Below are 26,996 nucleotides of genomic sequence, written 5' to 3' on the forward strand. Positions count from 1 at the left end.
AGTAGTATGTGTAACGCTAGTCCGCCCCACACGGTGCACATTGGATAATGCTAAATGGACTAGCACTAGCTGGCGGTCAGACAAACTTTAGTTCTCCTGACCAAACACAACACAACACTATATATTTTATAAATTACTGTTTCATAATTTAATATTTATTATTGTGTTTTTGATATCCAACAATAGAATACGATGATATATCTCCATAGCCTCAACAATATAATGTTGGCTACATTGTCCATTGTCAGAAGGTACATATTTAAAGTGAAGAATTGAATTTGAATTCAAAGTACAATATGTGTATCAATATTTAAAAGTGAGTAGAGTATAATTGTTTCTTTTTTATTATCGAATTCCACTTCTTAAATGCAATACAATCAACAATAATAATAAGCAAATACAGCACAGATCGAAGTTTAAGGTAAGCCTACTGGTGAAACTCAGCCTTGACTGAAAAATTCCTAGTAATTTTTCCATAATTCATTATTGAAAACTTTTTAGATAATTTTCTTCAATATTAAACCATATAGAGAAAACAGTAGGCCCACTCAAGATTGAATCTTCGAATGTTTTCTCTATGTTTAACTATTTTCATAGCAATATTTTGTTGTGAAAATGCCAGCAAACCGGCTTCAAATTTCGCTATACTCTATTATTAATTATAGTGCCTACATAGCCTACGTTATTGACTTAATTCAGAGTGAAATTCTATTGTGAGACAGATAATAATATTATTTTATAATATAAGTCATGAGCAAGTCTGTTGTACTTTAGTCGTAACGCTTTTTAGGAGTGAAGTAAACTTTTTTAGAAGTCTAGTATTACAGTATTATGTGTATGCTAAGGTTATCAGTCAGGCCCCATCGTTTCAACAGTACGGAATGGCCGAGAGCATAAGGCGTAAGTCAGACCTCTAAGCTCAGTGAATAACAAACATGATCTAGGTTCGAGTCTCGGTCAATGACTTTTTTTTTTGTCGATGAATTTCGACTTTTATTACCTATTTTTTATATTAGTTACCGTAATTTAAATTTCAATCAATTTTTTAGATATATTTTGAGACAAAACTGTGAAATATGCAATTATATTAATTTTTTCATCACATTATTTCAAAATAGTAATGAAAATTCTATTCATCCATCTATCCATGATATTGCACCGGGCGCAAAGCTCATGCCTAATATTAATAGTATAAAAATATGGTCATTATTGTAAATTATTAATTAGTAATATTGAAATTAATTGACAGTAAAAGTTGTCATACCAAGATTCAAACTATCAAAATAGGCTGTTTGAATTTTATTTATTTTTTAATTTCTTATATATTGGGAAGTTTTTTTTGGGTGTGGCGAAAAATAGCGTTCGCACCATGGGCAAAAATGTATTTCCGGCTCTCAATCTTTTCTAGTCCTCGGCCTACGGCCTCGGACTTAAAAACCGATTTCGAGCCGGAAATATCTCATTTTCGGCCCTAGGTGCGAAATACTATTCCCGCACTAGAGCGAAAAAGTGATTCTTTGCGTTCTGTAATCAGTGCAGCAATGGCCACTTTTCAATGTAACTGTAGGAAAAAATAATTGTACGACTGAGAAAATGAATAAATGAATATAAACTAAAGATTCAATTTTTTGTTACAAATTTTCTATGCTTTTACACTACAGAGCAAAGCTCGGTCCCCCGATATTATTACTTAAGGACCCATAATATTATATTGAGAAATCCCAATACTACCTCTATCAGAAGATTGAAACTTGAATGAAAGTCATAATAATATTGAGAAATGTCTATAGATGGGGAAATCTGTAAAGCATATGAGAATAATCCATCAAAAACCTATCAGTTTTATTGTTGGTCCATATTTCATAAAATTATCAGACCAAATAATGAAACAAGTGACTTAAAGAAAAGAATATTGCTTATTTTGGATCTCATTTAGTTTTTATTCCTCATTAATGTTACAAAATTGTATAAAATAAATAATGTCGTCAATCTAAAAAATTCTATGAGTAGCTTAACATCAAATTACAAATATTCTTAAACTCATAACCATACTTATTATACTTACATACCGTAGCTATATACTTACTACATACTTACATACCGTAGCTACTATTTCACGAAAAATTGTTCACAAATTTTTTTATGAAAAACCTAATGTTAACTCAACTTAAAACCTCTGAACAGGATTTATAATCATTTCAACATTGCATTTTTTGTGGATGAAGAAATTTGTAAGAATCAAACAAAGAAATCTGATTGGGAGATCACAAGAAAGTTCAAGCTTAAAACTCGATCCCATCTGAAATAAATGAAAACAATGCTTCAATTTCGATCATCTTTCTTCCATTGGCATTTATAAAGAAATGTTCATCATTGAGACTGTCTTTCGGTATTGTTGACAGTAGTCGGGGTGTATTGGCGCTATAACAATTCATATGCCTATCATATTTCAAATTTAGAACTTGCTCAACGCATTCATACTGATTCTGGAGAGATAGATAATTGCAATAATTTCTCACAGAAAGTACTCTGAATTTTGATTTTATAATTATCACTTTTGTATATGTATTAGGAAAGCTATCAATATATGAAATGTCACAATTCAATGAGACTCCAAGTAAGATTGAGGAATCAGAACTGGCAAAACTAACAAATATTGAGAATCTATGGTCTTTAATAATTTTATCACATACAATCGGAAAATCTTCGTTTTCCAACTCATCATACACAACCTCGCATATTATCTTGTGCTTATAACCATTCAAATTGAAATCCATTTCTCGCGGCTCCTGAGTCATTGATATACTCTCAGCGGTCACCCTTGGATGGAATCTAATTCTATTGATAGCAATTGCATACTTCTCTTCACGAGTCAGAAGCGGTGATGGTTCAACTCTCTCTACAAATTCCTCCCCACTCATTGTCAGGAACCGAATGTGTTTTTTGAGATTGTTAAAACACGTGGCCACATCTTCGTCTGGAACTTTACGTCGCTCAATCTCAGCCAAAGCCCATCGCTCGAAATTTATAAAAATCTCCAATTCAGAGTTGACATTTAGAGAGGAGGATTTCAAGATGGACTCAACAGCATCCATACTTGCGGATGGAAAGTATGCACTACTAAAAACCTCCCCTGTATTCTGGTTTATAATTCTACAACACAGATTGTCGAAGTCAGAGATGCAATTGAGTCTACAAAAGTCTTGTAACTCTAAAACGTCGCATGGTTTCAGTTTTTTCTCAATATAATCTACACATTTTTGTGGCAGGTTTGGGATTATGTATTTACGTGCAGCGGTGTAAGTGTGTAAAGCGTGGATGACTGATGTAAACTTGATCTTACCAGTGTATATGTATGTTTTCATACCATTAAATCCTTCCGGCTCTAAGTCTATAACTTGAACTGGGGTTGTCTCCTTCAAATCTCCACAGAACATTGCTTGAAAAACTTCACTGGCCAAAGAAAATAGAAGCTTGTGTCCCTTAATCACAGTTTTCTGCTCACCCACAAAAATTTACAATCGCTCAGCATGTTGCTCTCCAATAAACGATGGAAACGGGTCTCGGAAGCTGAATTTCCAGATTTCTTAGTGTTTCTGCGGGAATTATCTCGGCTTCCTACAGCTTTGGATTCCATATTTGTTGATTCAAACTGGAAAAATGGAAGGATACTTTGTGAGCAAAACCTAAAAATGCTTCATGAAGGAAAAATTGTTATCAAGGTTGAGACAAAAGCTGTTGGTGGAATCAAGTTATCAGAGAGTATAGAATGTATCCTCACTGCATTCAATAATTGGGGAATAGAAAAGAGTACTGCTTGTTTTAAGCTACTATATGCATTCTATAAACATTCCATCCTCACTGGAAGTAACTCAAAACAATCAATTTGACTCATTATTGTATAAAAATAATTTGTTGTGAATAGTATTTTGATTTTATTATAGTAAACTTTGAATGGGTATCTGGTAAGCACTTGTAGTGAAGAGTCGTTTTCTTTCCAGCTCTGTGTTTTTCTAAAGGATTAAACTTTTTTATTTTATCAAAAAAAATATAGATGCTGATTTCAAGAAATGATGTAATAGTCGCTATTTCTGATTTTATAATAGTTATTTATGTATTAAGAGCATAAAACGCGACTTCATCACTCGAGTCAAAACAATTTTGACAAGAGCAATGAAGAAGCTTCCGTTTGAATTTTATTTATTTTTTAATTTCTTATATATTGGGAAGTTTTTTTTGGGTGTGGCGAAAAATAGCGTTCGCACCATGGGCAAAAATGTATTTCCGGCTCTCAATCTTTTCTAGTCCTCGGCCTACGGCCTCGGACTTAAAAACCGATTTCGAGCCGGAAATATCTCATTTTCGGCCCTAGGTGCGAAATATACTATTCCCGCACTAGAGCGAAAAAGTGATTCTTTGCGTTCTGTAATCAGTGCAGCAATGGCCACTTTTCAATGTAACTGTAGGAAAAAATAATTGTACGACTGAGAAAATGAATAAATGAATATAAACTAAAGATTCAATTTTTTGTTACAAATTTTCTATGCTTTTACACTACAGAGCAAAGCTCGGTCCCCCGATATTATTACTTAAGGACCCATAATATTATATTGAGAAATCCCAATACTACCTCTATCAGAAGATTGAAACTTGAATGAAAGTCTAATAATATTGAGAAATGTCTATAGATGGGGAAATCTGTAAAGCATATGAGAATAATCCATCAAAAACCTATCAGTTTTATTGTTGGTCCATATTTCATAAATTATCAGACCAAATAATGAAACAAGTGACTTAAAGAAAAGAATATTGCTTATTTTGGATCTCATTTAGTTTTTATTCCTCATTAATGTTACAAAATTGTATAAAATAAATAATGTCGTCAATCTAAAAATTCTATGAGTAGCTTAACATCAAATTACAAATATTTTAAACTCATAACCATACTTATTATACTTACATACCGTAGCTATATACTTACTACATACTTACATACCGTAGCTACTATTCACGAAAAATTGTTCACAAATTTTTTTATGAAAAACCTAATGTTAACTCAACTTAAAACCTCTGAACAGGATTTATAATCATTTCAACATTGCATTTTTTGTGGATGAAGAAATTTGTAAGAATCAAACAAAGAAATCTGATTGGGAGATCACAAGAAAGTTCAAGCTTAAAACTCGATCCCATCTGAAATAAATGAAAACAATGCTTCAATTTTGATCATCTTTCTTCCATTGGCATTTATAAAGAAATGTTCATCATTGAGACTGTCTTTCGGTATTGTTGACAGTAGTCGGGGTGTATTGGCGCTATAACAATTCATATGCCTATCATATTTCAAATTTAGAACTTGCTCAACGCATTCATACTGATTCTGGAGAGATAGATAATTGCAATAATTTCTCACAGAAAGTACTCTGAATTTTGATTTTATAATTATCACTTTTGTATATCTATTAGAAAAGCTATCAATGTATGAAATGTCACAATTCAGTGAGACTCCAAGTAAGATTGAGCGATCAGAACTGGCAAAACTAGAAAATAATAAGTACCGGCTTGAAATAAATGAGTTGAATCAAAGATCGCGCATAGACAATATTGAAATTTCGGGTGTTCCTGTGACCAAATGAAAACGTCTACAGTATACTAAATAACATTGCAACCATTTTGGACTTCCATTGGAAGACGAGGATGTGTCTATTGCTCACAGGGTACCGACCAGGAATAAATCTATCAAAACCAATAATATGCAAATTGTATCCAGATCTTCAAAACTTAGATGGTTGGCTGCAGCAAAAGGAAGAGGTAACTGCTAACTACAACTTCACTTGACGCTCGTCTCTCACCAGACAACATAATATATATCAATGAACATTTGACCAGAGTGATAAAATGCTGTTGGGAAAAGCCAAATCATTGAAAAGAGACAAAAAAATGCTTTCGCATGAGTTAGGCAAAGTTTTTATTCGAAAAACACCAGAATCTCCAGCGATAGAGTTGTAAAAGATCTCGAGATATTTAACAATATTTAATCAGTAGTTGCATTTTTTATTGTACATAATATACGATAGGAATCTCATACAAAGAGTATTGTATTTGATCTTAGTTCTTTCAGTATAAAATACATAGAGAATACCTTTATAAATTAATTAGTTGATAGGAGTCTACAGGTAAGACTCGATTTGTTTATTAGTTTTATTTTTAATTTAATTTAATTTTCACTTACTTATTGATTTTTATTTTTTTTTCTCACTTTTATTAAATGCCATTTGCAGATGAATTGGATGAAATTGATTTGAATGCTATGATACAATTGAAATAGATAACTTTTTTGAGTATGAACCAAGACAATATGCACTAACTTCATCATTATTCTTAAATGATTAAATTAAATTATTCTAATGATGACGTCGGTATTGATTCATTGACGGAATTGTTTGTGGAGAGACTTAGGTGTCATATAGAGCATTCTACAAAGATGAAATCTATTCCACATAAAAACGAGCCTTAAAGTCTTGGATTACACGGGTCTTATCAAGTCAATAAATGTAAGGGATTCAATGAAATTAAAACTAATTAAACAGCCATATAACACTTTATTAAAAAACAAGTTTAAAGATTATAGAAATAAGTTGAATGAATTGATCAATGTCACTAAAAAAATTATTATAAAAATAAATAGAGGAACACAAAAACAATAGTAATAAGTTATGGAATGTTATGAGGGAAATTATTGGTAAAATGCTGACAAAGGAAATAATATAAAAATTGACCCCAATAAATTAAACAATTTTTTCGCAAATGTAGGTAGAGAATATGCTAGTAAAATTCCGGCTATAAATGTAGATTGTGATGAAATTTACAACGACCACTTCCCATTAATAAATGAACATTTTACCCTGAATCCTGTTACGAGTGATGAGATTAAATGTATTATAAAAAAATTGAAGAATTCAGCAAGCCCGGACTAGACCATATCAATAATATTACAATAAAGAAAATATCTACTTGGATTGCAGAACCTTTATGTTTCATCATAAATGCTTTGAGTCTGGTAAATTCCCGATTTGCTTCAAGACAGCCAGAATTAAACGCTTTTCAAGTCAGGTAACGTTGATCTTCCGGAGAATTATAGACCCATAAGTTTAATCAGTAATCTAGCAAAAATAATGGAGAAAGCAATCAAAACTAGATTGATGGGTTTTATAAACAATCACAACATAATTCATAAGGATCAATATGGCTTCCAAAGTAACAAAAATACTGAGGATGCTCTGGCCGCCTTTACAAATGAAGTTTCTGAAGCCATGTCTTCCAATAACAACAAATGCCTAGCTATAATGATTGACCTGGCAAAAGCCTATGATACCATACCCCACAATAAATTACTAAAAAAATTGGAGAGGTACGGGATTGGAGGACTCCACCTTGAATTATTTAAGAATTATTAAGTGATCGGACACAATTAATTTCGGATAACAACAGTTACAAATCAAACACTATAAAACTTAACGACTTTGGATTACCACAAGGTACCGTCTTGTCCCCGATTTTATTTTACTCTATATCAACGACATCTTTAAACTAAATATTGATAGTTCGAAAATAATTCCTTTGCTGACGATACGGCTGTAATAGTTAAGGACCGCTCATGGTTAGAGACGTACTCGAGAGCAGAAAGAGTAATATCCATGGTTAAACAATGGCTTGATATTAATACATTGAGTATAAATACATCAAAAACTAAATATATTACATTTTCTCCTACAATAGTTGGTCAACCAAATGATGCTATGAATTTAAAATACATACAAATTGTGATTTTGAAAATGGAAGGATTGTGCATGCCCTAAACTAAAAAATGAAAAATCTATAAAGTATCTGGGCATCATGGTTGATTGTAACCTTAAGTGGGAGCCTCATATAGAATATATTTGTAAACGCTTAAAATTTATTTCCTTTATCTTTATAAAGTCCGTAAAATATTAGACATTAAATTACTTAGGGTCCTTACTTTGCCTATGTTCAATCGGTGCTGCAATATGGGTTAGTGGTATGGGGAGGAGCGTATGATGTTTTCATGAATAAAATTTTTACATTTCAAAAAATGATAATAGAAGCAATTCTTAATAAGCCAAGGGCTTTTTCTAGTAGTGAAACATTTGCCGAATTTAAAGTGATGACAGTACGTCAAATTTATATAAAGAAACTTCTCTATTATGCATGTATGAGGAAGGAGGAATTTACAGTGAATAATAACGTTTCTATGTATAACCTGAGAGTTACATCTCATAACATTTATAATATTAACTATTCAGATTTGACAATAGTGATAAGACAATTGGGGTATCTTAGCTCAAAAATAAATATAATGCCAAATGCATTGTCAGAATATCTTTCTAATAGGGGTAGACAGAGGATGGAACAGATAAATAAGTGGGTGATACAAAATTTTTCTTCGACATCAGTCAAATATATAATTACTAGACTAGTAATTATTGTTAACTTCGATTTTTTGTAGCTTTGATTATTAGTAAATAAATTTTTTATATTGTCTAACAGCTGATACTCTCACTCAGCGGTCAGGGTTTTGCCCTTGCTGGGTGGTGCCATGTAATTTTAATTTATATGTAAAATAGCATAATATATTAATATAATCTAGAATATTTCTTTTGTAAGTTTTTTATTTTGTATTTTGTTTTATGGGCAATAAAGATGTTTTAAAAAAAAAAAAATGTATTGCATATGAATATACGAAGTATAAACAAAAATTCCGATCAACTGCTTTGCTACCTGAAGGAAAGCAGAGTCCGATTTCAATTATTGTTTTAACTGAAACATGGATTACTGATGACCAATTTTGCAATTTTAATATAGAAGGTTATCAGACGGTTTCAAAGTGTGGTAGATATACTAGAAGTGATGGAATATGTGTGTTTGTGGATAGAAATATTGAATTTCATATATCAGAAGATATTATAGGTTACTCAACTTCAATGTTTATTGATTTCAAGGTAGACAGTAAGAATTATACTCTAATATCCATCTATCGTTCTCCTTCTTTAAACGTTTTTGATTTATAAGTAATTTAGATGCAGCATTGATCAATTTTGATACGGATAGAAATGTAATTATTGTTGGAGATATGAATTTGAACATATTGGAGGTTGGAAATGTGTCAAGTGAATATCTTAGCGTTATGCATCTAAATGGATTTAAATCTTTTGTAGATAAGCCTACGAGAGAGTTGAGTGAGAGTAGTACTTGTATTGACCACATATTTTTCAAAAATTGTAACACAAATACTGGTGATATAATTGGTACAGTCTTGAAAACTTCTATTACCGATCACTACTGGACATCCATACACATAGGGCATAATAAATTGAGTAATAACAATAATAGTGCATTTAATAAAACAAAATCAATAATAAATTATGCAAATCTTTCTTCTTCCCTTGAAAATGAGACTTGGAGCAACATTCTTCTATCTAACTGTAATGATGTGAATATCTTAGCTGGAAATTTATAAAAACATTGAATGGTCACATTACAAATAACACAAAAAAAAAAATAATATAAGTCATAGGAAAACGCATTTGAAATCATGGATGACTGATGGAATCTTGAGTTGTATAAGAAAACGAGATAAGATGCACTGTAAACTGATAAAAGAACCTTTCAATAACAGACTGAAAGAAGAATACAAGAATTATAGCAACAAGTTAAATAAATTAATCAAACAGACAAAAATAAATTACTTTGATGGCAAGTTTGATGAGGCCAAGGGAAATAATAAAAAACATGGCATTACATTAGAGAAATAATTGGTGTTAAAAACGAACGTAGGGAACCAAACTTAGAGCCAGAAGTACTGAATTCACATTTCGCTAATGTGGGTCGTAAATATGCAGATAAAATATTGAATGAAAATGGCCCAAATACTGCTATAATCATCCCTCCTCCGCTATCAGAACCCCCAAGAAACAGTTTTTTCATTCATCCAACAAATATAATTGAAATAGAACAAATAATATCCACTCTTGTTAATAACTCTTCACCCGGATATGACGAAATAACAGGAACTTGTCTTAAAAAAATCTCCAACTTCATTGTACATCCTCTAGAATTCATATTCAACAAATGCTTTATTAATGATGTATTCCCCGAAATTTTCAAAATTGCTGTGATTAAACCAATTCCAAATCTGGTGATCTGTCAAAACCTGAGAACTACCGACCTATTAGTCTTCTTACTAATATTTCAAAAATAATTGAAAAAATACTAAAAATGAGGCTTTCAAACTTTCTAAATAAAAATAATTTTATAGGAAAAATTTCAGTATGGATTCCAGGCAGGAAAATCAACAAAAAATGCAATTCTCCACTTAACCGGAATTATAAGCAGTAATTTCAATGATAATAAAAAAACAATATCAGTGTTTTTGGATCTTGCAAAAGCATTCGATACCATTCCACACATAATATTGTTGAATAAATTAGAAAATTGTGGTGTTAGAGGTGCAGCAATAAACCTTTTTGCTTCATTCCTCGCGAACAGGAAGCAGATCCTCACCCTCAACAAAAAAACTGACAGTAGACACACCTCAGAATTTGGACTTCCACAAGGAACGGTACTCCCACCTCTATTATTCTTGATTTATGTAAATGATTTATATAAGCTGAATATACCAAATTGCATTATAGTATCATTTGCAGATGATACAGCATTAATTTTCACAGGGGAACCATGGAACGAAGCTTATGATAATGCAAATAGAGGGCTGTCAATCACGAACTACTGGTTATAAACTCACATTCTCACTTTGAATGTAGACAAAACAAAATTTATTGCATTCTCACCAAATAATAGCGGACAACATCCCAATAGATTACAGCTAAAAATGCCAAAATGAAGTCTCTGTGGACTGCTCTTGCAAAATTATAGAAAAAGTTGAAAAAATTAAATACTTAGATATAATTATATTATTAATGTTTTCAATACCTACAATAACCTATTCACTAGACTTACTTCTTGCAAACACCAATCGTCCATTAATTGCCATAACATTCAATTGCCATAGAATAATAAATTGTCTACCTGAAAAATTCATTCTAAATAGAATTACTAAGTGTTTAATTTTTGAAATAAGAGAGTGGGTATGTAGGAAATTTTACTTCAGACTTGAGATTTCAGAAGATTAATTGACTTTTTGTTCTAGTGCTTACATTGTTATATTGTACATACATTTATATTCTAGTGTTTATATTGCATATTGTTTCTTCTGGTACTACTTAAATTGTCTTAGACATCCATCCTAATTACCTTTAACATTTTTGAACTCTCTTCCAGAGCTCAAGCATTAGCTTTTCTGGGAGGGCCCCTTATTTTAATATTAAAATAAAAGAAAACATTCGTTGAATATGTTTTTGAATTAGTTTAGATTATAATTAGTTATAACATTATAAGAATGTTTTTGTTTCACTTGTTTGTAAAAAAAGAATGGCAATAAATTGATTTGAATATCATCTTATTGTCATTTGAAAGAATAAAAAAATACAAACTCATTTTCCCACATAATTGAACATCATCTTTTAGGTTATTTAGACAAATCAGAATAACAAATAAAAATACTTGGACAATTTCCTGATATTCAGATTACCTCAGATTTGCTAGAGCTATCACCTTCCACTTCTGCTTTCGGAAGTGCTTAGTAAACAACTATTCTCATATATATATATATTGTTTATTTTTGTGTGTGGCGAAAAATAGTGTTCACACCACGGGCAAAAATGTTTATTCGGCTCTCAATCTTTTATAAAGCTTTTGAAAACCGATTTCGAGCCGGAAAAGTCTCATCTTCTGCTCTAGGTGCGAAATATACTATACTACAACTGCAGTATTGGATTCCAATATGATGAACAGTTTTTTCAAATAATTATTTAATTATTTCGATAAATCAATGTAATGATAATAATAAAATTGTTCAATTTTATCATCATATCTAATCATGATAAACTATTTTATAATTATTATATGTTATTAGAATAAGATAAATAATAATAGTATCATTTCAAAAAAAAATTTGTAGGAATGTGATTTGAACCAGAGAGTTCCTCAGCGTGAGAGTCAATGCTTTAGCCGTTTTCACCACCATTGCTACTGGAACTAAAGGTAAAAAAGTAGGAGCATGAACTCTTTGGAATCGCATTTTTCTAAAATTTAGCCTACTGCACATGCGCAGCGGTTAGCTAGCATAAAATAAATAGCTGGTGAGCGTAAAATAGATTCTTGCTCCTTCCTCACAAAACAGCTGTTTTATGATGAGTATTCGGTTTGTAAAGAAGAACTTTACAAGCGGTTGTAGAAAAAAAATCTGTCACTTTGGCAATCCTAACTAACCTGCTCTCTACCGCGCATGTGTAGTAAAATAAAAACCGGTAAAATAGAAAACATAGCTTACCGTGCATGCATAGTGAGCGTAATAGTATATTTCGCACCTAGAGCAGAAAATGAGATTTTTCCGGCTCGAAATCGGTTTTCAAGTCCGTGGCCGTAGGCCGAGGACTAGAGAAGATTGAGAGCCGAAAAAAACATCTTTTACCCATGGTGCGAATGCTATTTTTCGCTACACACAAAAATAAACAATATATTTATATAAAATAATAATAATTGTTTACTAAGCACTTCCGAAAGCAGAAGTGGAAGGTGATAGCTCTAGAAAATCTGAGGTAATCTGAATATCAGGAAATTGTCCAAGTATTTTTATTTTTTTTGTCTAAATAACCTAAAAGATGATGTTCAATAATGTGGGAGGTTGTGTTTATACTTTTTTATCCTTTCAAATGACAATAAGATGATATTATTATTAATGTTTTAATTATTGAATAATGAACACAAATAATGAAAAGTTTTTGATCACCTTTCTTAGTTCCATGTTAGCGCTGGAAAGGGTACTCTTTCCGGCCTAGGCCGGAAAGAAACCTGTTCTGACGTCAGACGAGAGTCGTCTGCAAACAATGTCTTTCAGATCTACGTAGGGACTGGAAAACAGCTGCTTTCTGTGCAGTGTGGCGAAAAATAGATTATCAGTTCCCTACCCTAGATTCAGCTGGTATTTCACTATGAGTTATCATATAATTAATTCATACAAAAGCACATCATCAAAATGATAAAATGAGAAAAATAAGGTAACCTTGTGCTATGTCTCTCCCAAATTTGGATAATGTTACACATAGTTCGAAATGGGTTAATATAATATTCTTATACTGAGGAAATCATTTTTTTTGAAGAGAAATTGATAGAGAAGCTTAGCAGTATAGTGAGATACACGTTATAATGGCAGTGTACAATAATTGACAATAGTGTTGCTATCCTTGTCTAACGTGCAAAAATACAGATAGTGCTATCTCTCTCTCCCACTTTGCTCTGTTGCCAGATCGTCTTGTAACAATGTAGAATTGATAATCAATATTGACAAATCATTAAATCATGAAAATGTATCATGAAATTATTGAGAAATATAATTTCTTATGAAATATAATTGATTCTTTTAAACAGAAATGAACAGTTAATATTACATCGATAAACCTGCATTAGCTACCGTCTATAGAAGGCATTGACAAGACAGAGGATCGTTAAAGTTGTTCTGGTATCTTTCTTCACATCCATTTATAACGTGCACCAGTCTTTACAAAAAAATGCCAGAGTAGCTTTTCCAGTAGGACATACAAACAAACAAAAACCCGACGGACATCGGACAATGATTTTGGCAATGAGTCTAATTAAAGTAAGAAACGCCATAGTGAGGTTCACGTGGGAAAAGATAGGAGAAAAACGTTGCCGAACCTCTGTGTTGTCAATGCCCTCTATAGCTGATACAGGTTTATTGATGCAATATTAACTGTTCAATCTCGTTTAAAATAATTAATTATATTTCATTAAGCAAGAAATTATATTTTTCAATAATTTCATAATGAAATTTCATAATTAAGATGAAATATTTTGTTAATAAATTATCAATTCTACATTGCTAAATGACGATCTGGCAACAGAGCAAAGCGAGAAAGAGATAGCGCTATCCGCTTTGTTGAATGATAAACAAGATAGCAATTCCATTGGTAATCAAACACTGCCATTATAACGTGGACCCCCTATAATTCAATATTAATGAAATAGTAGACTACTTTTCTGTCTGTTTAGAACTTCTAAACTACACAGATTTGTCACGATACTACTATAAGAACGAATATAGAGAAATAGACAAAATAAAATATACATTGAGACATAGAAATTATAAAACTCAGATATATAACAATGCCTATGATAAAAGAGTTCCAGAGTTCAGAATCCCATTTCTGTTGAATCCATTTCCATTAGAGTTGAAAATGTTATAGAGTAAAAATGAGGTTTAAACAAAACTTGAAGTGCACTTCATAAGGATAAATCATTTTGATTAGTTTCAGGAAAAGAGTTGTGTTTTATGTATTGTGTTAATTATTTTTTTTATCAACTATGTATTATGTTTGTTGAGTTTAACACTCTAACCGAGACATGGTCAGAGCTTACCTAAACCGAAACATCCGGTCTCACAGACCGGGTCTTGTTTAAAGTGTTTATTTTCAACTAAATATGAATTTAAATATTTTTCATTGATAAATTTCAATTATAGTAAAGTATAATATAGATTTCAGTTGCAAATTGAGTGATGAAAGAATAGAAAAAAAATAGGAAACATTGATATGTAATAAATATATAATGTTGGATGTAAGAACACACACAATACAAAAATCCGTGTAAGATATACTATCAGTTACTACTCAGAACAATAATCATGTAGAAATATTTCATCAATATAGGCTTCATAGCAAAACTGAAAGGTAATCATTGAAAATAATAGTCTTTTTCATTGTTACCAAGAAACTTGTTTGAGCAAACGTTTGCAGCCTCCAGATATTTTATTAGCAAGAAAAGTTCATAAATAACTATAGTGTTCGGAATCATCTATTTCGTCAAGTGGATGTTTATTTTGTGACATTTCATTGTGAAGCATCCTATTGATACAAGCTCCAAAGGCTGGGGCTTGTATGGTTGATAACTCATCCATTGTCATCAATTTCGTCAAGTGGATGTTTATTTTGTGACATTTCATTGTGAAGCATCCTATTGATACAAGCTCCAAAGGCTGGGGCTTGTATGGTTGATAACTCATCCATTGTCATCAATTTTCCTAGACCAACCTTTTCTAAATTACAAAAATTAGTTTTCCAAATGAAACATATCAATAAAATACAGAAATAATGAAGAGAGAAACATTGGGGAAAAAATGAATGCTCAAAATATCTGTTAGTCGAAACATCCGGTATTCTAGACCGGTAAAAATGAATGTTATCCGAAAGATCCGGTAGCTGAGACCGGTACGTTTTAAATAGATTGATGTTTACTTGATAACCGTGAGTTGGGGACTGACGAGCATTGTTGAAGAATGTTGAGGAATAGTGGGGGAGAAGGTATTAGAACGGGCAGCAATTTTTGATTCACAATTTTGCCCACAATAGAAAAAATAATTTTGCCTCTGGTCTGGTCACAAACCGGTGTTTCGGTTAGAGTGTTAAGATAATTTTAATTTTACAATGAAGATATATTATGATTTAATAAATATTTGCGTCAGAGCGAATAACATTAGGTAATATCCCAAAGTGATAATATCTTGTTAATTGTCGCTTACCGAGCAAAGTCATTTTCCATTTCATAAGTTGAGTTAAGTTATGGTGCAATGGACAAAACAGAACAATCAGTTACAAAAAATGAAGAAATATAATCAGGTAAATTAGGAAATATAAATATTGTTATTGATTGTTTTTATTGTATGTAAAGAATTATTTTTAGAATTATTTAAAGAATTATCCCTCAAATAGCTTACAGCTAGAGGGATACTAATACAATATTGTAATATTAAGGGCCATTTGCACAGTGTAAGTTTAAGCTAAAGCTTAAACCAAATCTGGATATTTTTTGGTTTAAACTAAAATTCCGTTTGCACAGTATCAGTCTAAACTCTGATACTCTGAAACTGGGAAAGTTTAAACCTCCAAAGCGGGAGGATTAAACCAAATAATTTGAATCAACTTGACATCTGTAGAGTTTTGATGGGGAAACAGCTGATAGTAAATTATTTTTCGACGGTTGTTTTTAATGCTTCTGTAGACGATAATATTATTGATTTAGGTTATAGTGAATCATTATTCGAATGTAATAATAATTTTTATGGAGGAATTGATAGAAGTTTTTAATGCGATTGATAAAGATGACTGCAAAGAAATTTTAAAACTGACAAAAATTGGGCAAAAAACAAATAATTTAAATTTCTGGGATAGAGAATTTTTTAACGGTTTTGCTTGAGTACAGCAACTGCCAATTTAGTATTTTGATTGAATACACCACTTGATAGAAATTAAGACAATTTTTAACAGTGATCTTTGATTATAAAACATGTTTTAACAACACATAACTGAGACATATTGCTTTCGAGAGATTTCTAATAAACGAGGAAGACCGTAGTAGATTCAAGCGTAACAAAATAACTTTTTTTCTTACATTCTAAAATATATTTTCTGGTGCCAATTAAACATAAGTTTTTAAAAGAATTTCTTGATCGCTTTTCACTTTTATAACCGTACAGCTTACAGCTATGTAGATTTTAAAAAAGAACAAGAAAATACTAAAATAGTAGCTTCATAACTAGACGCTTAACTAGTTTAACTTAAACTGAATTAGTAAATGCACTGAGAAAACCGAATCAAGTTTAAACTTTCAGATTAACTTAAACTCGATTAACTTAATCGAGTTTAGCAATCTATACTGTGCAAACGGCCCTAAATAAATAAAAAGATATATACTTACAAAAATCTATCTGGAGAGAAGTGTGTATAAATCAGAACAGAACAAGTGATCAACTGAATGTATCCATTGTTTCTATGCTGCGGTGTAGAAATAACTGATCAAATTGTTATCTGGAAAGGAAATGACTAGTTGACGTTATTCTAACTAAGCAACGATTCATACTGCAGCCACTGAGCTCAATGATGAATAATTATTATGGTAATAAATTTTGAATACAGTGTTGAGATAACAGCTAGTCTTAACAAAGAAATAAAAAAGATAATGCTCTCCCACTCTAAAGATTGTAGTCAGGTCCACGTTAAAATGTCAGTATTTAATTTTGCTGCTATCCTTGTCTATCATTCCACAAAGTACATAGCGCTATTCTTCTCTGTAGTGTGGACCACGTTATTATGGTAGTATTTGATTATCATTGGTGTTGCTTTCCTTGTCTATCATTCGACAAAGCAGATAGCGCTATCCTTCTCAACCTCCGCAACGTTGCCAAATCGCTTTTCAACAATGTGAATATTGTAAATCTATGTTCTATATGAATACTGTATATAAAAGCGAAATGGCACTCACTCACTGACTGACTGACTGACTCATTCACTCGCAGAGCTAAAAATCTACCGGACCAAAAACGTTCAAATTTGGTAGGTATGTTCAGTTTGCCCTTTAAAGGCGCACTAAGAACGGATTTGAAAAAAATTCCAAAGATACGCCCAAAATCTGCGTTTTTCCAGCGGTTTTTTGCTTTCTCTCAGCTTTATCGAGAACAAATGATCAGAAAATGTTCAAATTCAGTACAGAAGCTCAACTAGGGTGTAATAATGTTGTGTTAGAAGGAATTTGCAATAACGTCAAAGATACGCCCAAAATTAGCGTTTTTCCAGCGTTTTTTTGCGCTTTCTCAGCTTTATCGAGAACAAATGTACAGAAATTGTTCAAATTCACTACAGAAGCTCAGCTGGGGTGTAATAATGTTGTTTTAGGAGAAATTTGAAATAACGCCGAAAATACGCCCAAAATTAACGATTTTCTCAGTTCTTTTATCAAGTAATAGACAGCAAATGTTCAATTTTAGAACAGAGGTTCAGCTAAAATCTAAAAATTTTGTGATGAGGTGACATTAATATTTCATCAAAGATACGCCCAAAATCAGCATTTTTTCTCAGCTTCTCTGCGTTTTCTCAGTACTCTGACTTCCTGATGGAATGAAGCATGCTCAAATGAGAAACGCAGGCTGATCTCATTTTTTGACAATCCAGTCGGGGGTCCAAGGGGCGGTGCCCCCTGGCTAGACGGACATGGCGAGCAAAGCGAGCCTGACGGCTAGTATTGTATATAATTGATAAACAAAGTATTTGATCGAAACTATCATAATATCTATTACTTTATCATTGAAATATATGAAGGCCTATTCTCTTGACGGATCAAATATATAACTGATAATTTTGAAGAAGATTGAACAGGTTATATTATATCACATAATTATTCTATAGAAGGCAATGGGGGGCGGAGATTTGGCAACACTGTTCTCCTATCTTTCTTCACTGTCATTATAACGTGGACCTCAATATAGAGAAGAATAGCGCTATCTGCTTTGTTGAATGATAGACAAGGATAGCAACACCAATGATAATCAAATACTGCCATTATAACGTGGACCTCACTTTAAATGCTTCCATTGAAAGATAAGATTAGGTTGTCGAACATGTATGACGTATTTCTTAAAACGAGATTACTCAACGATTTCCGTTTCATAAAACAATATCATTTTTCTGATAAGAACTGTACAGTAAGATTCACTTTATAAGGTCAGTATTACTTGTGTATAACATCAATGCTTGTCATTCAACTATGGTGAGGTCGAAATATAATAGCAGTGTTCAATATTACAGCATATTGCATATCCTCGTCTATCATTCAACAAAGCAGATAGCTCTACCTCTTTCTCGTTCGCTATGTAGCCAGATCGTCTTTTAACAATTTAGAAATAACAATTAATTAACACCTATAAAACTACATAGATTTAAAAAAAAAGGAACACATACGGTCATTTTGACCGATAAGCTCATATTTAGAATTTAATAGCTTTTCGTCTTGAAGACGTTTTTCATGAGATATATCATCAAGGATCAATGTTATTAGTAATACTGCTGGAAAGCTGGTTTTCGAAAGCAAATTGTATAATGTACATCCAGGTAGTGGTTATCCATGTCATATGATTTAAATAATGATTTTGTATATATACACATTATTTACAATATACTTACACATTATTATCGCTATTATTATTATTATTATTACTAGTAATGAATAAATTAGCGTTCCTGATCTAGATTATTTACAAGTAGGTTGGGATATGTAGGTTAGCATACTGAATAAATAAAATAATTGTTATTTTTATATCAAGACTCTGTGCTTCGAACTTATTGTTCATGTGCGATATAGGCGTGTCTATAGTGGAGGGAAAGGTACTATGATTAGCTGGCTTCACACTTAACCCTAAAGAGACACACTGGGGTGTTTTACACCCCAGAGATTTTTTTCTGTTCTGCAGTTGACAATATCAAACAGATGGGAGGCATTGACAAGACAGAGGATCGGTAACGTTTTTCTGCTATCTTTCTTCACTGCCATTATAACGTGGACCTCACTATATTAGAGGAGGAGGTGAATGAGAACTGAAGTGTTGGTTCAAAAACGTTGAAATTTGGTAGGTATGTTCAGTTGGCCCTTCAGAGGCGCACTAAGAAATCTTTTGGCGATATTTTAACTCTAAGGGTGGTTTTTAAGGGTTTAAAGTTCGTCTTTTAGCATGTATATTCTTCTTATTCCAATATCTTAAAATTATAATTGAAATGTCCATACCATATAGAACTATAATCTAGAGAGAGTACCTCTTCGATACAGTTGTTAACTGGTAACTAATTTAAAAATCTGGTGTGGTACACTCACACAACTTTCCTTGCTCATTGAACTGTAAGCCCCGTTTTTAAACGAGAATAATTCAGGGGAATAACATAATGACGATTGACGGCAACATATTTGCAACTACGATCAGACTACTGTATATGTGTATATACAATTGTATTCAGAGTACTTTTTCCTTTATGTAAATTGTGAAATTCGATGATTCTTTTGAAATTCGTCAAAACAGCTTTTCTACAGATGAAATACCTTGACTATGACTGTGTTCTTTTTATAAGCTGCTCTACCTACCCACGGTATATGGAAGAAGAAAAAGTAAAAACCGTGTACCTACCTACCTCATGCACGAGAAGGAGGTTACAAAGTCCATTTCTCAAGGATTGGGTGTACCCCCATTAGTACTCCAGGAAAAAGACTCATGTCAATTGATAGAGCTAATGAATAACTATACAGAGTATGGATTTGGAAAAAATCGTTAGAGCCGTTTTTGAGAAAATCGTGAAAAACATGGTTTTTTAGTAACTGTCATTTTTCACAAGAATATTACGGAGCTCTTGCAATTTTCTCAGAGATGAGACTCATGTCAGTTGATAGGGCTTATTAATAGCTATCCATGGTATAAATTTGAAGAAAATCGTTAGAGCCGTTTTTGAGAAAACCGTGAAAAACATGGATTTTTAGTCATTATCCACCATTTTTCTCAAAAATATTACGGAGCTCCAGAAATTTTCCCTGAAATGAGACTTATGCCATTTGATAGGGCTTATGGATAGCTATCCATGGTATAAATTTGAAGAAAATCGTTAAAGCCATTTTCGAGAAAAACGTGAATAACATGTTTTTTTAGTAATCATCCGCCATCTTGAATTGCATTTTATTGAATTCCTTATTGTCGGGTCCTCATTGTATAAGGACCATAAGTTTAAATTTCAAGTCAATCGGTTAATTAAGAATGGAGTTATCGTGTTCACAGACATACACACACACACACACACACACACACACACCACACACACACACACACACACACACACACACACACACCACACACACACAGACAGATCAATACCCAAAAATCATGTTTTTGGACTCAGGGGACCTTGAAACGTATAGAAAACTTGAAATTGGGGTACCTTAATTTTTTTGGAAAGCAATACTTTCCTTACCTATGGTAGTAGGGGAAGGAAAGTAAAAATTAATTTAGTACTTTGACTTTCTGATGGAATGAAGCACGCTCAAATGAAAAATGCAGGCGAGCGAAGCGATCCCGCCGATCTCATTTTTGGACGATCCAGTCGGGGGTCCAGGGGGCGGAGACCCCTTGCTAGACGGATATGGCGAGCGAAGCGAGCAATTTCTGTATATATCTGGTTATTTTTATATCTGGCTATTTTTACTCTCCTTGCCCTATTACCATAGGTAAGGAAAGTATTGCTTTCCAAAAAAAATTAAGGTACCCTAATTTCAAGTTTTCTATACGTTTCAAGGCCCCCTGAGTCCAAAAACATGATTTTTGGGTGTTGGTCTGTGTGTGTGTGTGTGTGTGTGTGTGTGTGTGTGTGTATGTGTGTATGTCTGTGAACACGATAACTCCATTCCCAATTAACCGATTGACTTGAAACTTTAAACTTAATGTCCTTATACCATGAGGATTCGACAATAAGAAATTCAATGAAATTCAATTCAAGATGGCGGAAAAAATGGCGGATGGTTACTATAAAACCATGTTTTTCACGTTTTTCTCGAAAACTGCTCTAACGATTTTTTTCAAGTTCATACCATGGATAGATATTTATAAACCCTATCAACTGACATGAGTCTCATTTCTGGGAAAATTGCAGGAGCTCCATAATATTCTTGAGAAAAATGACAGTTACTAAAAAACCATATTTTTCACGATTTTCTCAAAAACGGCTCTAACGATTTTTTCAAATTCAAATCCTGTATAGTTATTTATCAGCTCTATCAACTGGCATGAGTCTTTTCCCTGAGAAACTAATGGCGGGTCCACCCCATCCTTGATAAATGGACTTTGTAACCTCCTTCTCGTGCATGAGGTAGGTAGGTATAGAGCAGTTTATAAAAAGAACACAGTCATAGTCAAGATATTTCATCTGTAGAACAGCTGTTTTGACGACTTCTAAAAAAATCATCGAATTTCACAATTCACACAAATTATATATACACTTATACAGTAGTCTGATCGTAGTTTCAAATATTTTGCCCCCAATCGTCATTATGTTATTCCCGTTTTTTCTCGTTTAAGAATGAGGCTTTCAGTTCAATGAGCAAGGAAAGTTGTGTGAGTGTACCACACCAGATGTTTAGAATTGGACAGATGTCACTGAAATCATGACTATCAATTATGGAACCATCGATTTAACACTTGAGAAGGCGAGTGTGGTACAAAACCTGATCAAAACCAGATTGTGTATCTAATTGACTTGAGCGTTTTTCGCAAACTTACATTTTCTCAGGCTTACATTGTCAGAATGGAGAGGTGAGAGCGAAAAAAGTGGGCTGAAATCCCGAAATGAATCGATGGAAACAAATGTCAATCAGTTGTCAGCATTTCTTTGGTGAGCAGGGAGCGAAAAACATTTTGGCCGGCTCCCCATCATCCTGTTGTTCTTGTGCGTTTGACCAGGCTCTATTATGTGTAAATTGGTGATATATTCACGCCTCATTCTTGAACTTGGGTTTCAACCAGCTTGTTGGCATTTTGCTGTCAGCTCTCTTTGTGGCGATAAATTATTGTCTCTTGTTTTACAACGACCTTCTCATCTATACCTGGGTGAAATCCAACCAACAAATAAAATGAGAAGAATGGGGACTATCATTTCAAGGGCTAATTGAATATTGAAAATACAATACTAGTAGAACTGCCTGGAACGGAATCTCTTCAGGAAAAGTACTTTTGTTATGGTGCTCTTACAGTTATGCCCATTGTTCTGAAGGATAATGGATGGTTCACGAGCTGAATCATATTCATGCAATTTAGGGGAAAATGTCAAGCCCATTTTTCTTCCATAGATGGTCATCAGAAAAAACTAAAACAATAGCATTATTGTTGTGTGTATTCGTCAATGAACAACTGAGAGCTGATAGAAATTCTCTAACAATGCAAGACTAGTGGGCCCAATGATAATGATTTACATGAAGAGGTTTCTAAAATCAAATAGGCCTATTGTAGTACGCGTTATAGTACAGATAGTAGGATGGGAATGGGGTTGAAAATGCTAAATAGTATCTGTGCTATGGAATATTGATGTACAGAATATATACAGAGTAGAATTTTGTTATCATTGCCTAGTGGCATCGATCTTCACCGCGACTAGTTCTGATGCAGAGGAACACCTCTGATAATTACAGAGAATTTACAAACTATTTTCCGAACTGGTCAAAATTGTGCCAAACTTCAAGAATCTAATTGATGAAATTTCTAGAGGAACATGATACAGTTTCAAATCGAATACAATATAAAGCAGCTTGGTCGAGGTTTGAGTGGAATTATTTAGGGATGAAGATTACTTTTGCGAAGTTTACAAATGGATGGCACCCTTTCTGCTGAGCATGCCAAGCTACAGAAATATTCGACGATTGCTGCCCCAACAAGACATTTGCATTTGTCTTTCGGGCTCACACTCACAGTCAGGGCTCGGCCCTCATTTGTCTCATTGTGAGCAAACCCTCTCTTGGGCTAGCATCTCCCCACCCCCGGTCCATCTCGATCACCCTCCACTACAATGTGATTGTGCTGCGCGGTGTGAAACACGATTTATAAAGATATGCACAACCCATTGTTCAATAAGAGCCCAATGCAATAAAAAGCGTCTAAACTGTTGCCTCTGAAAGCATTCTATTATTAATAACTTCTGGGAGTAAACAAAAGCTGTGTTTCTGTGGACCCCACGTAGAGAGCGATGACTGTCGATCAAACAATGGATTTGTCACGCGTTGTCAGTTGTCACCCAAATTCAGTCTTTTGGACTTACAAGTATACTTTCTCGTGCTAGTACTTTTGAGCTCTTGGGTTTTCGGGATTTGAATAGCCCAAATTCTATACTTCTAAACTTTCTTCTCCCACAGAGAAGAGAAAATGTTGTCAAAGTCATTGAAACGATCCAAGAGTGTTGTCCAGAAAACATAATAGAACCGAATTCCCGACTTGAAAAATATTGTCTTTTCCGAAGTAACTCTCTAATGGCTTATAGAATATTGAAGATTTACTACAGTTTCGAATTATTGAGGAGGAGATCATGCTATTGTTGAATTAGTTGAGGTGGGATTAGAAAATGAAAAATTATAACACAATACTTACCATATCAATAACGTTAAATTATAAAAATCTTATCTCACCTTGAATTAATTATAGGAATTTGAAGAATCTCATTGCAATTCATTATTATCCTTCTACCTTCAACCATTACTAACCATCCTCTACCTCTTTTTCCCTAACTACCTTCTCTCTTCCGTCCTTCACCTATCACCACTCATCTATTTTTTGCTACTATATCATGAAGGACAAAGCTTTCTTCCAAATATACTGTCTCACAGAAAGACTGAAAAAATGATTATTTGATAACAAAAAGGAAAAAACAATATTGATATCTAGATGTCTCTACCAAAAGATTCAATTGAATTGTGTCTTCTTAACCTACATATTCGCTCATTCATGCTTTGAAGCGTTCCTAGTCTTATTTTTTCAAGACTCAAGCGTTATTTGGAAATATGTTGGTGAAAGTAGATTTCCCATTCTTGTATGACCCCACAGCAGAGCAGAAATGTCTCCATCTGATTCATCGCAAAAATGAGGATGGTCAAAGCGAGACGACGCGCATTAAAAATTGACGACGTAGTAAATTTGTGTGTGATATTGAGTGTAGTCCCCGGGGAAGCGCACCCCATAAACATGCAGCCAGGGCCGGCCGGCCGGTATGATGCTGCTGTTTTTGTATTGTGTAGCCCAGGCAGTGATTTTCATGTTAGTTTTCCCCCAAAAAACAAGCTCTAATAAAACACTTCTTCTTGATAGACAGGAGGGGAGGGTGGGTGATCACGGGGGTGTAGTGGACCGCGTCCGGGGTCACTGCCATCAATTATTTACCGCTCCCGGTCCAGGGTCCCGGGTCTCACTTTCTTTTTCCTTCTTTATCGGAGTATTTTCGCAACACCTCCTCTGAGCTGTCCGCCCCCCCCTTGCCGGACGGACAACCGCGCTACGTCCCGAATATTGAACACCAGCCGTATGATTCAATCAAGTGGACGCCCGTCGTGCCATCTCTCCAACTCTCCAACAGTTACACTTCATTTACCATTCCTCTGAAGAGCACTTTTTCTCTTCACTTTCAAAAATGCCCTTTGCGTCGCCTCCGCTGCCCTTCAACGACAAGACGCTTCGTTACGCAATTCATCTTTCCAGTGCCAACCTCAAACCTCCTTCTTCTGCTGCTTATCTTCGCCAGATATTTTTGCCTTCTTTTGTATACTCATTCTCCCTTCCCCTTCTTTTTTTACAAACAATCACTACCGCCTGGCTTATCAGAATGTTTTAACCAATTTTGAATATGGAGAGAGCACTCTAGAAGGATTACAGAACTTGTTTGGAATTGGTATCAAATTCAATTCATCATACTTTCTTCTATAGAGATAATCTTGCACACCCTAACTTGACAGTATTGATATCTCTGTCTCTCTCTTCATCATATCAATAAGATGGAGAGTTGTGTTGCAGAGAGGACCTAGAGTCCTGTCACTCCGACGTTAATGAAGGACTTTGCCCTCAATGAAGGAAATTATTCAATTCAATTCTCTCTCACTCTTTTTCACTCTGTCCCTAAGGGTTCTGTTCCTAACTCCGCCCTAATAGAGGCAAATAATCAATCTATCAATCAATCCCTCTCCGATCGTGCACTATTGGTAAGGATTTTATTCTATATTCTCTTCCCAGAGTCGACAAATATGTAGTAACAAATATATTACAATAATTAGCATTACATTACACTACTTGCGAAAATCAAACTTCATCCAATTTTCATTCTGATTACTAATTCTTCATACTTTGTAAAATTCGTTAATCAGCTATGTTATCATTTATTGTGAACTAGTGTTCAATCCAGCATTTTATACTATAACTTACATGAATAAAACAATCCAATCTGATCCAAACGAATCTCTCTCCCTCTTTTGTGAACGAATAATCAAGCTTGAATTATTGAAATCCCTTTTTTGATAATTGAATACTGAAATGAAAATCCAAATAGTGTGAATGGATTTTACACATTTTTGATGTTGAACTGTAATATGAGAAATAAATGTCATGGATGTTCACTTCTTGCATGTTCCCACTCACTCCAAGATTTTTGTTGATTGGTTCATGTCATAGTTGGTTCGGCATATCCATATTCTACTGAATTGATACTATCTGAGGCGGAAACTACTTGACAACATAATACTGTTGTAGCATACTAACACCTTCAATACCTAATAATATAGTGAAATAGCTAGTAACGCAAAAATGAGAAACTATTCACCTGTGATTATTTCACTAAATTTCTGGTGAAGCAAGTTCCATACCACGTTCACGATAAGGAAATGATTTCTTTTGTGAGACAGGCGTTGGTGCTGTATTTAGCTGATATTAACAGTACTAATTTATCCTAGACAGTTCCTGGCAGAATCAGTAAATCACGATTGAAAGGAGAAGGATAGCTGAGCAGTTGTTGCCGTGTTCTGGCGTTGATCGGTGCGGGTCCGGTGCGCTGCTCTGTCCGAGGGCCTCTCGTTCCTATGGACTTGATAGACGGACAGGAAGCCATGGCTAATTGGCCAGGGCCAGAAACAGAGTAATGATTTAACGAAGAAAGTGCGGAATCATGTTCCTACGTTTCTTTTGCTGAATAAACGTCATCTCGGCTCCACCCACCCCTCCACCTCCTTTGTTCACGATTCCCCTCTGGACCATCGAAGATCATCCAGTACTGGCTCCAAATGCTCAGTAATTAGTATAATTAAGATTTTGATATCAGATGTCTTGACGTGCTACAGCGTTTCGCTATAAGACAAGCTGTCTCTAGTCTCTGGAGCGAATCACGAACATTCTTCACTGAGAAGTCAGGAGACCGTTATAAATAAGGTCATAAGGCACTAGAATTTTTTTCGGGCAAGAACAT

General features: G+C 33.7%; 1 protein-coding gene across 1 annotated transcript; it reads right to left on the reverse strand.

The window, feature by feature from the left end:
- Nucleotides 1-1,692: 1,692 nt before the first annotated feature.
- LOC111058516 (BTB/POZ domain-containing protein 6-like) lies at nucleotides 1,693-17,083 on the reverse strand. The gene is made up of 2 exons (XM_022346055.2): nucleotides 16,909-17,083; nucleotides 1,693-3,652 (listed from the first exon to the last, which is right to left on the reverse strand). The coding sequence occupies exon 2, from the start codon at nucleotides 3,435-3,437 to the stop codon at nucleotides 2,283-2,285; it is 1,155 nt and encodes a 384-aa protein (XP_022201747.2). The 5' UTR covers nucleotides 3,438-3,652; nucleotides 16,909-17,083; the 3' UTR covers nucleotides 1,693-2,282.
- Between the last annotated feature and the right edge of the window lie 9,913 nt (nucleotides 17,084-26,996).

Source organism: Nilaparvata lugens, chromosome 3 (genome assembly GCF_014356525.2).
Source record: "Nilaparvata lugens isolate BPH chromosome 3, ASM1435652v1, whole genome shotgun sequence".
NCBI classification, from domain to species: domain Eukaryota; kingdom Metazoa; phylum Arthropoda; class Insecta; order Hemiptera; family Delphacidae; genus Nilaparvata; species Nilaparvata lugens.